Raw genomic sequence first — 12,232 nt, 5'->3', positions numbered from 1 at the left:
AGTTAGTACTGTATGCAGAGGATCCACTCTGGATTATGAGCACCTCTGACCTATGTATCAACCCTTCTGGGTTTCAGTATGCTATTGTGTCCATTATTCCATTTGGCATAACAAATGTACACATAGCATTGTGCTTTAGACTTTACAGAGCATGTTCCCAAGCATACCATCACTTGAACTTCATAATGGTCTTGCAAAATGTTGAAGCAAAGGGTCAAGGCATCAGACTCGTCTGGGCCTCAAAGATAGCCCATATGAAAAGCTATAGTATAGGGCTGAGAAACGTCACATGGGACAGTAAAATGGGGCTTGGACAAGGACTCAGTTGGCCTGAGTTCCAATCCTGTCTCTGCCGCCATCCAGACTGCCTGGATTTAGGCAAGACAAGCCTCGTTTTGTTTGTTGATAAACTGAGGGTTAGATTAGATGATTTCTGATGTCATATCTTACTCCAAACAGGCATTGTTTGATGATCTTTAATTTAAAGTTAAATGCCACTGAAGTGCAAATATAACTAGCTACAGAGGTTACTCCAATTCTACCCAGATATGTACCAATCTTCCTTAGCACGGGGAGGGAGGGTGGGGAGGGGTAGGACAGATCATTCAAGTTCGTGGTGGGTGACAAGAAGAAGCTTCACTCACCTTCCTGCAATCATGAGCTCTTTCTCAGATGCCCTTTTCCGGATCTTGGTGTAGATGTCCATGGTGAAGAGGGTGCTGGCACTATTGAAGATGGAAGTTAGGGAGCTCATGAGAGAAGCCAACATGACTGACAGCATCAGGCCTCGCAGTCCTGGAAGAGAAGAAAGTTCTGAGTGGCACACACAGCACCTCAGCTCCTTTGTACTTAGAAATTGTGAGGATTCAAGGTTTGTTTGCCTTCTGAAACTATGCCATGTTCTTTGATTTATCTCTCCAGAAAGACTAGACATTTTAAGGCATGGACTGTGGCTTTAAATTATATTGTAAGCCCAAAGCAGTCAACAAAGAGATAGGGGCAAAATATATATGAGGTAAACAGTTTGCACTTGAATTATGATGATGGTGGTTAATGGTGATTCAGGTGGTGATGGTGTGTGTATGTTTCCATCTAAGAGGACTTTTATAAGGTTTTTTACTCAAAAAATTTCATGGTATATCAAGAGAATCAAACTAGGATTCCAAAGATAAGGTTTTCAAGAAAGTGAAAAACCCATAGAATGGAAGGAAATACTTGCAATTCATATATCTAATAAGGGTCTGGCATGCAGAATATATAAAGAATATATAAAGAAATGTAACTGAACAATAAAAAGACAAAAAATCCAATTAAAAATGGCCAAAGAATTTGAATAGAAATTTCTCCAAAGAGTTTCTCAAAAAAATTAAAAACAGCAATTGCACTACTAGGAATTTATCCAAAGGATACAGTGGTGCTGATTCATAGGGGTACATGTACTTCATGTTTATAGCAGAGCTTTCAACAATAGCCAAATTATGGAAAGAGCCTAAATGTCCAACAACTGATAAATGGATAAAGAAGATGTGGTTTATATATACAATGGAATGCTACTTGGCAATGAGAAAGAATGAAATCCTGTCATTTGCAACAATGTGGATGGAACTGGAGGGTATTATGCTAAATAAAATAAGTCAGTCAGAGAAAGATAGATATCATATGTTTTCACTCAAGTGTGGAACTTGAGAAACTTAACAGAAGACCATGGGGGAAGGTAAGGGGAAAAAGTAGTTTCAAACAGAGAGGGAGGCAAACCATAAGAGACTGTTAAATACAGAGAACAAACAGAGGGTTGATGGGAGGGGGGAAGAGGGGGAAATGGGTGATGGGTATTGAGGAGGGCACTTGTTGGGATGACCACTGGGTGTTGTATGTAAGCGATGAATCACGGGAATCTACCCCCAAAACCAAGAGCACACTGTATACACTGTATATTAGCCAACTTGACATAAATTATGCTTAGAAGGAAGAAAGAAAGAAAGAAAGAAAGAAAGAAAGAAAGAAAGAAAGGAAGGAAGGAAGGAAGGAAGGAAGGAAGGAAGGAAGGAAGGAAGGAAGGAAGGGAGAGAGAAAGAGAAAGAAAGAAAGAAGGAAAGAAAGAAATTTCCCCAAAGAAGATAAGCAAGTAGCTAATAATCACATGAAAACATACTCAACATCAGGGAAGTTCAAATCAAAACCACAATAAGATACTACTCTGTATCCAGTAGGGTGGCTGTAATAATAAATTTTAAAAAGGACAGAATATAATATAATATTGTTAAAAATAACAAGTGTAGGTGGAGATGTGAAGAAAAAGGAGCCCTCATACATTGTTGGTAGTAATGTAAAAGGGCATAGCCACTGTGCAAATAATCTGGCAGTTTATCAAATTAAACATGTAGTTACCGTATGACTCATTAATTTCACTCCTAGGTGTCTGCCCAAAAGAAATAAAACCTTATGTCCACATAAAGACTTGAACATGAATGTTCATAGCGGTATTATTTATAATAGTCAAAAAGTAGAAACAACACAAGGTCCATCCACTGACAAATGGATAAACAAAATGTGATATGTCCATGCAATGGATTATTATTTATAAATAAAAAGGAATGTAGTATTTATATATGCTACAACATGGATGAACCTTGAAAGCATTATGCTAAGTGACAGAAGCCAGACAAAAAGGACAACTATGTATAATCTCATTTATGTGAAATGCTCAGAGTATGCAAATCCATAGAGACAGGGAGAAGATCATGATTTCCTAGGGCTAGGGGATTTGGGGTGAAATATGGGACGATTGCTAATGGGTATAGGATGTTTTTGGAAATGATAAAAATTGTCTACAATTGTGGTTATGGTTGTACCACTCTGTGAATATACTAAAAAAACCACTGAATTGTATACCTTAAATGATGAATCATGTGGTATGTGAATTACGACAGTAAAGTTGTCATTGAAAAAAAAAAGACAAGGCTGTATTTCCAACTCTGACCCTAAGCAAGTTATGCCAACCTCTAGGCTTCATCTCCTGATGTGTTAAATAGGGATAATACTACACTTGCCCAAGGCAGAATAAGGGATTGTTCTTAAATTTTTCCCAATCATGGCAAGCATGGCTGGCTATAAGCTCTGTTACCACTTCCATACCAAGGACAGCATAAAGTTGTCGCTGCTAGGCTGGAAAGCCAGGTCGTGCTGAGAGCCCGTCATAGAGCGTATAGTCTTAGAAGTAAAAGTAACCTTAGAGGTCCCGTAGGCCTATCGTCCATTGGTAGAATCCCTTCTACGTTTCTTCTGCCCAAACTCTCTAGCAATAGGAGATCTACTACTAATCAATCGGGAGTCTGCTCCCTCTTGGACAGTCCTAACTAGGCTGATATCTGACTCTTTATGGCCTTAGACATAGTCCTTATGCTACCTAGCCAAAGAGGTCTTACCTTTCATCCACTTTACCATCTTTCATATATTCAAAGATAACTCATGTCCTCTTGAACTCTCTCTTCTCCACACTAAAGATCCTCAATTTCTTATAATACTCTTTATAATTGGGTTTGGGGACCCAAATATACAGAACTTGACATATTACCTCTACTAAACTTCAGCTTATTTCAGTAAACATCCCTGCCTCTTGAGATCATTTTGGAAATGATTCTATCATTCCTCTAGGTTTGTATCTGTAAATAATTTTATAGTTTTTTTTCATCTACAGCCTTGCAAGAAGAATAATAAAGGCTGTCTACTCCAATTATTTTGTCATTTGTTGGGAATCTTTTAATGGACCCTCCTGAGTTTGTACCATGTAGACCACAGAGTATTGGAGCTGTAGAAGGAGTTATAAAGATCCTCTAGTCTAATTCCCTCACTTTTCAGTTGGTAAAACAAAGGTCCATTTTGGGGCACTTGGGTGGCTAAGTCAGTTAAGCATCTGACTCTTAATTCAGCTCAGGTCATGATTTTGTGGTTCGTGGGATGTAGCCTCATATCAGGCTCCATGCTGACAGTGTGAAGTCTGCTTGAGATTCTGTCTCCTCTCTCTGCCCCTCCCCCACTTGCATGCTCATGTGCACACAGGCGTTCTCTCTCTCAAAGGACATAAATAAAAACATTTAAACAAAGGTCCATTTCAAGGAGTTAGTAGGTAGGGCTTCAAGCCCTAGCTCTGCCATTTGTTCAGGGTTTCTTCACCAGTTAATTGTTAAGCTGAGATAGAGCTCTCCTCTTTGTACTACACTCTTATCAAAGTCTTTTTCACTCAATAAATGTTTGTTGAACAGAATTTTACAGTGGTCCAAACAGACATAATGGTATGTCAGTGTAAGGTGATACTACACTGGAGATAGATGAGATAGATGAATATAAGAGATATTTAGGAGGCAAAGTGGACAGAATTTAGTGAAAGATTGATGGGGCAACATCTACTGGCCATGTGGAGGAGGCTGAATCTTCAAATGAGACAAAAAATCCCCAGTAGCCTAAAGGATGGGGGTAAAAAGGACAAATAGGAGAACACAGTATTATGGAATCCAAGAGAAGAGAATAACACAAGAAAGATGAGTGATCAATAATGCTGAATGCTACTGGGGTCAAATAAGATAAAGAATGGAAAATATCTATTTAATCTAACACAGGGAGGTCATTGTCGAATTCAGTGTTTGCAAAAGCCAGATTCCAGCTGAAGGTGAAGGAATGGCAATGATACATGCAAACATAGCATTTTGTTGTCTTGCATGCCATGCAACTCTCTGTCATGTGCAATACACTCAAGCACAGTGTTCAGAGATACCTACAGTCCTCACCAACGAACTGCCAATCTAAAGAAATAAAATAAACAGGGGTGCCGGGCTGTCTCTGTTGGTGGAGCATGTGACTCTTGATCTCAGAGTTGTGAGTTCAAGCCCCACATTGGGTGTAGAGATTACTTTTCAAAAAAAGTTTTTTAGTCTTAAAAAAAAAAGAAAAGAAATAACATAAACACCCCCACATAGGCCAATGTAATCCAAATAAGAACTCTAAAAGAACCAGCCATATGACTCTTCTAATTGCAACCTTAATTAATAAGCAGCCCGTCTCAGTTGAATAGTTAATGATTACCCCCATTTTTATAGAATTTGAATGCCAATGGTTTGCCCAAGGTCATACATCCAGTTTGTGGTTTAAAAAAAAATTCAATTCCAGCCTTGAGCAGAATTAAGCAAGCCAGACACTGAGTTGCTATGTGGCATTGGAAAAAAAAATCATTTTCCTTCTGTGGGCTTCAGTTTCCTCAAATATAAAATGAAAAGGATTGACTAAAAAGTCTCTAGGTTTCCTCTCAGTAATAAACTTTTTTGTTTCTTCTAAAACCTGATCAAGACCTTTGAATTTTTGGTCTCCTGAGACCTCCCCTAATCTAACAAGATTTGCATCCCTTGAGCCAGAAATAGATTTTTCTTAACATAAAACATGAACAGTAGTCCTATAGGTCTACCCCAAAACTCTAACTATTCTGGACTCCAAGTACTCAATCTCTTAAGATAACACATTCTCTGTAGTGAGAAACCCCCATCCATCTACTGCCTCCAACTTCCTCATTTTAGAGCTAAAATCACTTGCTTTTCTCTCCAGCTTTTTTCTTAGAATATCAATTAGTTCCACAGGAAAAATCCTACTTACTTCAAGCTTTCATGTTAATGTCTGTTGAGAACTCCAAAAGACCTTCTAGATAAGCATGGAAAAGTTGTGTTTTTCGCTAACCCATTTTCAGATCACCTCTTTTCCAAGACTGACTGATGAACACATGCCAGGTCTCATAGAGCTCAACCAAGTCATAAGCCAACTTCCCACTGAAAGAAGACATGTTCAAAACCTGAGGACACCCAGAGGGAGGTTTTTCCTAGGGGCCCAGAAATGGCTTTTTCCCCAGAGGACTGCAGAAATCTACATAAAGCCTCCAGGGCACCTGGGTGGCTCAGTCGGTTAAGCGTCCGACTTCAGCTCAGGTCATGATCTCGTAGTTTGTGAGTTCGAGCCCCACATCAGGATTGGGCTGACAGCTCAGAGCCTGGAGCCTGCTTCAGATTCTGTGCCTCCCTCTCTCTCTGCCCTCTCCTGCTCATGTTCTGCCTCTGTCTGTCAAAAATAAATATTAAAAAAAAAAAAAGAAATCTACATAAAGCCTCCAAAGAAAGACCCGACCAGAAAGGTGACTCTCACCATTGGGCATGAGTTCCACCACCAAAGTCGGGTAAGCGATGTTGGTACAGCCAACCTCAGTGCCACAATATTTCTTACATTCCGAGGGGACGGTGCAGGCAACTTTTTCTGGAGAAAGATGAAAAGCCATGTCAGTAAGTAGACATTGGGGAAATACTTCCAAGATTCACTTTCTTAAAACAAGGCTTCAAACAGGACATTCTTGTCCATGGCCCTGAATTGGTTCCACAGAGAGTATAGCTCCAAGTTGAGCCCTTCAATGCCATGCTCCTGCCCCACTGGTATGACCATTTCTAAGATCTGACTGGGGAGAAAAGGGTTCTTAGGCAGAGGAGGGGGGTAGAAAAGCAACGCTCAGAGCAGGAAGGGAGGGAGCACAATCATTAGATTAAATCTTTAGCTAGGCCTCCCTACAGCTTAGCAGTAACTATTGTCTTGTTTCTTCTGAAAATCACAATGAAACTGTGGCTCCTAATTTTGAAGTTTATTTGAAGCAGCTTTTACAAGTAGGATTGAACACCAGATGACATGGAATTTCCCAGTGGGAGTGCTGTTGGGTAGTACTTCTAAGATAAGAAAAATCTGGGGTTGAGAGAGAAAGGAAATAGCCTGGGAGTGGACGTGGACATGATCTAGAGACTTGGGGAAAATTCTAGTAACTTCTTTAGAATTAAATCAACAAACATTTATTAGGTATCTACTATAGGTATATCCTTTAGTGCTGTTTCACTGAGCACTGATTCATTACAGCACTACCTCAAATATTTTTAAGTGTGTTATATCTATTATATTATAAATTATTCAGTTAAGAATATTTTTCTCATGACAGGTGAGCTAGTATAGGAGTGTGAGAGCACTATTAGGAGCACAATTAACAGCCAATGGCATCATGTACCCCCAGACTGTCCTGTCTTTATTTTGGAGAGAGCTTACCAAAGTTTCACTCCATGGTGCTCTCTTTTTGCCATTATTTTATATTCCAGGAAACAGTTTTGACCTATGATAGCTGACCAAAAAATGCAAATGGAAATCTGGAGAAGCCTCCAAAAGGTCAAAAAAGGTTCTATTACCCTAGACAGCAAAGTACAAGACTCAGGCTCTTCAAGGAAATTGTCCAAGAAACAGGGGTCTGAGCACCAAGCAATTAGAGACTAGGCAGGGTTCTTTGGCATTCAAGACATCATACACACCACCACGGCCTGGACTGAGCAAAAAGTTAGCAAATATAAGCTGGAAGAAGCTACAGCTGGAGGTGTATCATGACTTCAGAGTTTGCAGAAGGGAAGAAAGTAATTGTCAGTGTAAGGAACCAGGGAAGACAACCCCACAGGCTCTGTGACCTCAAGTTGTTTGCTATCTAAAAAAGGGGGAATAATAATGCCTCGTAATTGTGGCAAGAAAAAAAGAAGATTGCAGAATAGAAAGAGCAGGGAGCTACAGGGCTTTAGAAGCTACACAGAGCCTGGAAAATGGAAGAGAGTTGCTGCTGAGTCTAGCAAAAGGCATCACCTGTATACAGGATGCGGCTGATCATTCCTGGCATCACCATGAGGAACATAGGCAGCAGCTTCATGTACCCACACATGATACAGCCAGCCTTCACGTGAGACATGTTTTTGGCTGAGAGGCAGCGTTGCACAATGACCTGACAGAGAAAGCCAGTGAGAAAAGAGTGCAGGCCAAATACCCCTCAATGCCCTCTGGCTACCCTCAGCTACCCTCCTAAATGCCCTTGGCCCTTGGCATGGCACCCCCTTGTCACTAAAGCTCAGTGACCCCAGACCACAAAAGCCCTGTTCTACCGTACCCACTACCACAAGCCACAGAGAGACAGGAGTCCCTGTAGAGACGTGTGAACACTCCATCCACTCCACACATCCAGCATAGGTACCTGATCTGTGCACCAGTACCACAGGGCAAGGATGGACAAGCCAAAGATGAGCCCAGGCCATGGCAGGTCTCCAGTGAGGGGGTCCCGGAAGATGTGGAAAGAGTCAGCTCTCGGTGTATAACATTCTTTCTTGATGGTGATGTTTCCATCAGAAGTCACAGTTGGAATGGCGTTCATGTACTTTGTCATGAAGGCATCATACCCTCCCACTTCATGAAAAGCTGGAAAATATCGTCAACAAACATCCTGAAACTCTCAACTCTTAATTCGAGTTTCTTTTTCCTGTGGATGCCTGAGAAACCACCCTTACAGTTTGGGCTTGAGCAAGTCACTTTCCCAATCTGGGCCTCAGCTTTCTCATTCAGAATGGGATTATCAACCCTGCCCACCCTCCTCAGGGGGGCTACTGTGAAGGTCCAAAACAATAACCTGTAAAAGTATTTCAACCATAACCTTTCTAAAAAGGGAAAGAATTTGGGGCATTCGACTTGAACATCTGACTCTTGATTTCGGCTCAGGTCATGATCTCTTGTTTCTTGAGTTCAAGCCCCACATCAGGCTCTGCACTGGCAGTGCCTGCCTGCCTTGGATTCTCTGTCTCCCTCTTTCTCTGCCACTCTCTCTTTTTGTCTCTTTCTCTCAAAAATAAATAAATAAACATTAAAAATTGTTAATTAAAAAAGGGAAAGGACTTGAATTATTAAAAGAAAGACCTTGGTTTTAAAGATATAAGGCTTCGGGGCGCCTGGGTGGCTTAGTCGGTTAAGCGTCCGACTTTCCGACTTTCGCTTAGGTCATGATCTCGCGGTTTGTGGGTTCGAGCCCCGCGTCGGGCTCTGTGCTGACTGCCAGCTCGGAGCCTGGAGCCTGTTTCAGTCTGTGACTCCCTCTCTCTCTGACCCTCCCCTGCTCACGCTGTCTCTCTCTCCTAGAAATAAATAAAACATTAAAAAAAAAATAAAGATATAAGGCTTCTTTTCCCCTCCTCTTTGCTGTCAACAGCCTGAGTCTGTGTGTCTCAACCATACCACTCTTGGTCACAGCAATGTGGTAAGATGGACAAAGAAAGGGTAAGGAGTCTGGAGACCTACTATCTTTTGGCTGTGTGTCCTTGCATAAGGCATTCCAGCCTCTGCCCTGCAGAACCCCATGGACCACTGGGGGAAAACCAAATGGAAACTCTTGGAAAGCAGAGAATAGAGAGTGGATAAGAGGTTTTACAGGATACACAGACTATGGGCCCTCTTACAAACAAAATGCATTTATATTTTCCCATAACAAGTACCTCTATATCCAGGGTCTCCAGTTTTGTCTTTAGGGTTTCCCAGACAAATGAAATTTCAAAATTGGGGTCAGGGGACAATAAAGAATGACTAATTTTTAAAATTTTATCAAATAAACACACAAGAAACACATACACAAGAAAATGATCACTTATGGGGGTTAGAGAGAGAGGAAGGGGGTGATGGGCATGGAGGAGGGCACTTGTCAGGATGAGCACTGGGTGTTATATGGAAACCAACTTGACAATAAACTATTTTTTAAAAAATTACATAGGATGGTGTTTGTATGTTGTTAACTTATATAAGTGGTATTGTGTTATTCATCCCTTGAAATTTACTTTTTTCTTTGAATATAACTTTTAAGATATATCAATGGTCTCATATGTAAATCTAGGCATTACTTTGTATATATCCAAATACACATACTTTTTTAATTTCTATATATGGGTATCGGTAACCTAGGACTCCTACACTAAAAAAAAATGAATAAAAACATTGATACACACACACACACACAGCCTCTGTGTGTGTGTGTGAAAAAAAAGAAAATGATCACTTATTATCATCAATTCATAAAATAAAGGATATTTAACATTTGAATATATTTAGCCTGATAGATATTTAGCCTTATCCTTTTTTTTTTCTTTTTGCCCAGTTTTTCTGTGGAGAGCAGACCATGACATCAGAGGCCCACAGTGGGGACCACTAGCTCAGTCCATCTAGAGAGAGCAGCAGGGAATCCAGGTATTATCTGGGCCAGGCCTAGTCTGACATCTCCAGGGCTGAGGAAGGCACCTTCTGTACACCTACAGAGATGGCAAATCCAGGCCGCACCACTCCCCTGGAGAGGGCAGAGGGTCCGGGTCAGCAGCAGGCAGGGAGGCTAGACTTGGTTTTCTTTCTCTGGGCCTCTTATTCTGCTTTCCAGCCTCCTAAATCTGCCCCAGCCCCACTTACCAAACCCGGTCAGGATAAAAGACCCCACCAGCATGATCACTGTCTGCAAGGTGTCCGTGTAAATCACAGCTGCCAGGCCCCCTAAGCATGTAAAAGAGACAATACATCTGACCTCATATAGGAGGACAACTTGTCATCCTACCTCCTTTGCCCACCGCCTGTCCCTCTCCCTCTGCACACCCCTCAGCCACCTGCCTAGCTTTCCTTCCCTCTCTTGTTCTTTTACAATAGTCTACTACCCAGCATGTTCCCATACCTCCACTTTTCACCATGCTGGGAAGGCCTTGGAAATAGAATATTTCTCCCTACTTGATGAGGAAGAGTTTGATGTGAACATTTGAAGGCAGGAGAAGGCTCAAAGGAGATGGCTATGATATGGAGCATCTTCCATGGGGCGCCTGGGTGGCTCAGTCAGTTAAGTGTTTGACTTCAGCTTAGGTCATGATCTCACCACTCCTTAGTTCAGGCCCTGCATCAGGCTCTATGCTGACAGGTCAGAATCTGTGCCCACTTCAGAATCTGTGCCTCCCTCTCCTACTCTGCTCATCCCCTGCTTGTGCTCTGTCTCTCAAAAATAAATATACACTTTTTTTAAAAAAAGTGTCTTCCACAAATGAAGACATGGAAGAGCAAGGAATAGACATCTCTACAAGGTGTCTGGGGACTTTACGGAATCAACACGTTTCAAAGGGCCACTTGCATGTCTGCTTTCTCTTTACTCAGATCATCTAAGTAATTTCTTGTCCCCAAAGCTGTGGGACTCCAGCTATGCAGCAAACATCATTACTGACCCTGGCCCCCCTACCCAGAACAGAGTAACACTTCTGGAAAGGTGCCCCAATTGCTACTCCTGTCACTAGCTTCTCCAGTGATCTCTTGAGCCTTCCTCTAAAATTTCTTTGTATGTCTCACTCCCTCCCTTCCTGCCTACAGTGCCTCCAAGTCCCTGTCACACCAAACCCAAAGCCTCTTTCTGGCTTCCAAGACCCTTGCACTGTGACCTCATTTGAACTATCAGGACTTATCTCACACACACACACACACACACACACACACACACACACACCCCAACTACCTCCCATTTACTATTCATCTCCAGCCAAACACATCTGCTTGCTCGCCCTGGCCCAGCGCCACACCATACCCATTCCTGACTCCATTCCCATTCTCTCCCTTATCCCTGTACCTGTCACTCCCTCTCTAATTCTCCCAATTCAGCCAACTTCTGTCCACAACCTGGAAGGCCAGGCCCTGCACCACTTCGAAGAAGAAGCTGTCCTGACTATTCCACCCAACACTGGAGTTTTCTAGGGCCCCCATATGACTTGTTAGAGCCTGAGAGTTGGGACTAAGTAAACACTCCATCCTAAAACTGTTTCCTGGGTGTATCTCTCTTCCTTGAGAGAAGAAGCTATGTCTCCTAGGTCCTCCTCCTTTCCTGGGCTTCAGCTGAGTCATTTGCATGGACTTACCTGTGATTGTATAAAGGCCAGTAATTACCAATAAAATAAAGATGGCCAGATACAGATCCAGACCCAAGGCCATGTTGATGAATATGGCCCCAGAGAAGATGTCTGCCTGGAAGGAGAGGAGAGGCAGAGTTAGGAATGAGGGAGGCCAGCTGGCTGCAAGTTGCACCCAGGGTCTGAGGCACTTCAGCTGCAGGGACAGAGAGGTGAACTTGGGAGGGTAGCAGAAAGTGTTTCCTTAGTAATGTCAATGGTTGTGATTTCTGGGGCCCAATGTTAGGTCACACTCCCCCTTGCCCTTTGGCTAAAATCCCCCAAATTAGAGGTTCATGATTTTATCCCTGGTTAAGAATATGAAAGACAATTGCACATATATGAAATATCTAAAATATGCAAATTTATGAAATCAAAGACTAGAATGGTGATTACCATGGGTGGGCGGGAGGGGGAAG

At 42.0% G+C, this 12,232-nt stretch overlaps 1 protein-coding gene across 1 annotated transcript in view; it reads right to left on the bottom strand.

Moving 5' to 3' along the window:
- The window catches only part of SLC5A1 (solute carrier family 5 member 1), a 76,484-nt gene that overhangs the window by 23,215 nt on the left and 41,037 nt on the right, over positions 1–12,232 (bottom strand). The window contains exons 6-11 of the mRNA XM_039225885.1: positions 11,784–11,889; positions 10,312–10,392; positions 8,072–8,292; positions 7,690–7,825; positions 6,181–6,288; positions 645–795 (exon numbers count right to left, since the gene is read on the bottom strand). Of these exons, the coding sequence (XP_039081816.1) occupies positions 645–795; positions 6,181–6,288; positions 7,690–7,825; positions 8,072–8,292; positions 10,312–10,392; positions 11,784–11,889 (803 nt within the window). The remainder of the gene's footprint in view (positions 1–644; positions 796–6,180; positions 6,289–7,689; positions 7,826–8,071; positions 8,293–10,311; positions 10,393–11,783; positions 11,890–12,232) is intronic.

This window comes from Hyaena hyaena, unplaced genomic scaffold, assembly GCF_003009895.1.
Source record: "Hyaena hyaena isolate Hyena2069 unplaced genomic scaffold, ASM300989v1 scaffold_19, whole genome shotgun sequence".
NCBI classification, from domain to species: Eukaryota; Metazoa; Chordata; class Mammalia; order Carnivora; family Hyaenidae; genus Hyaena; species Hyaena hyaena.
This window is presented reverse-complemented; position numbering and strand designations above follow the sequence as displayed.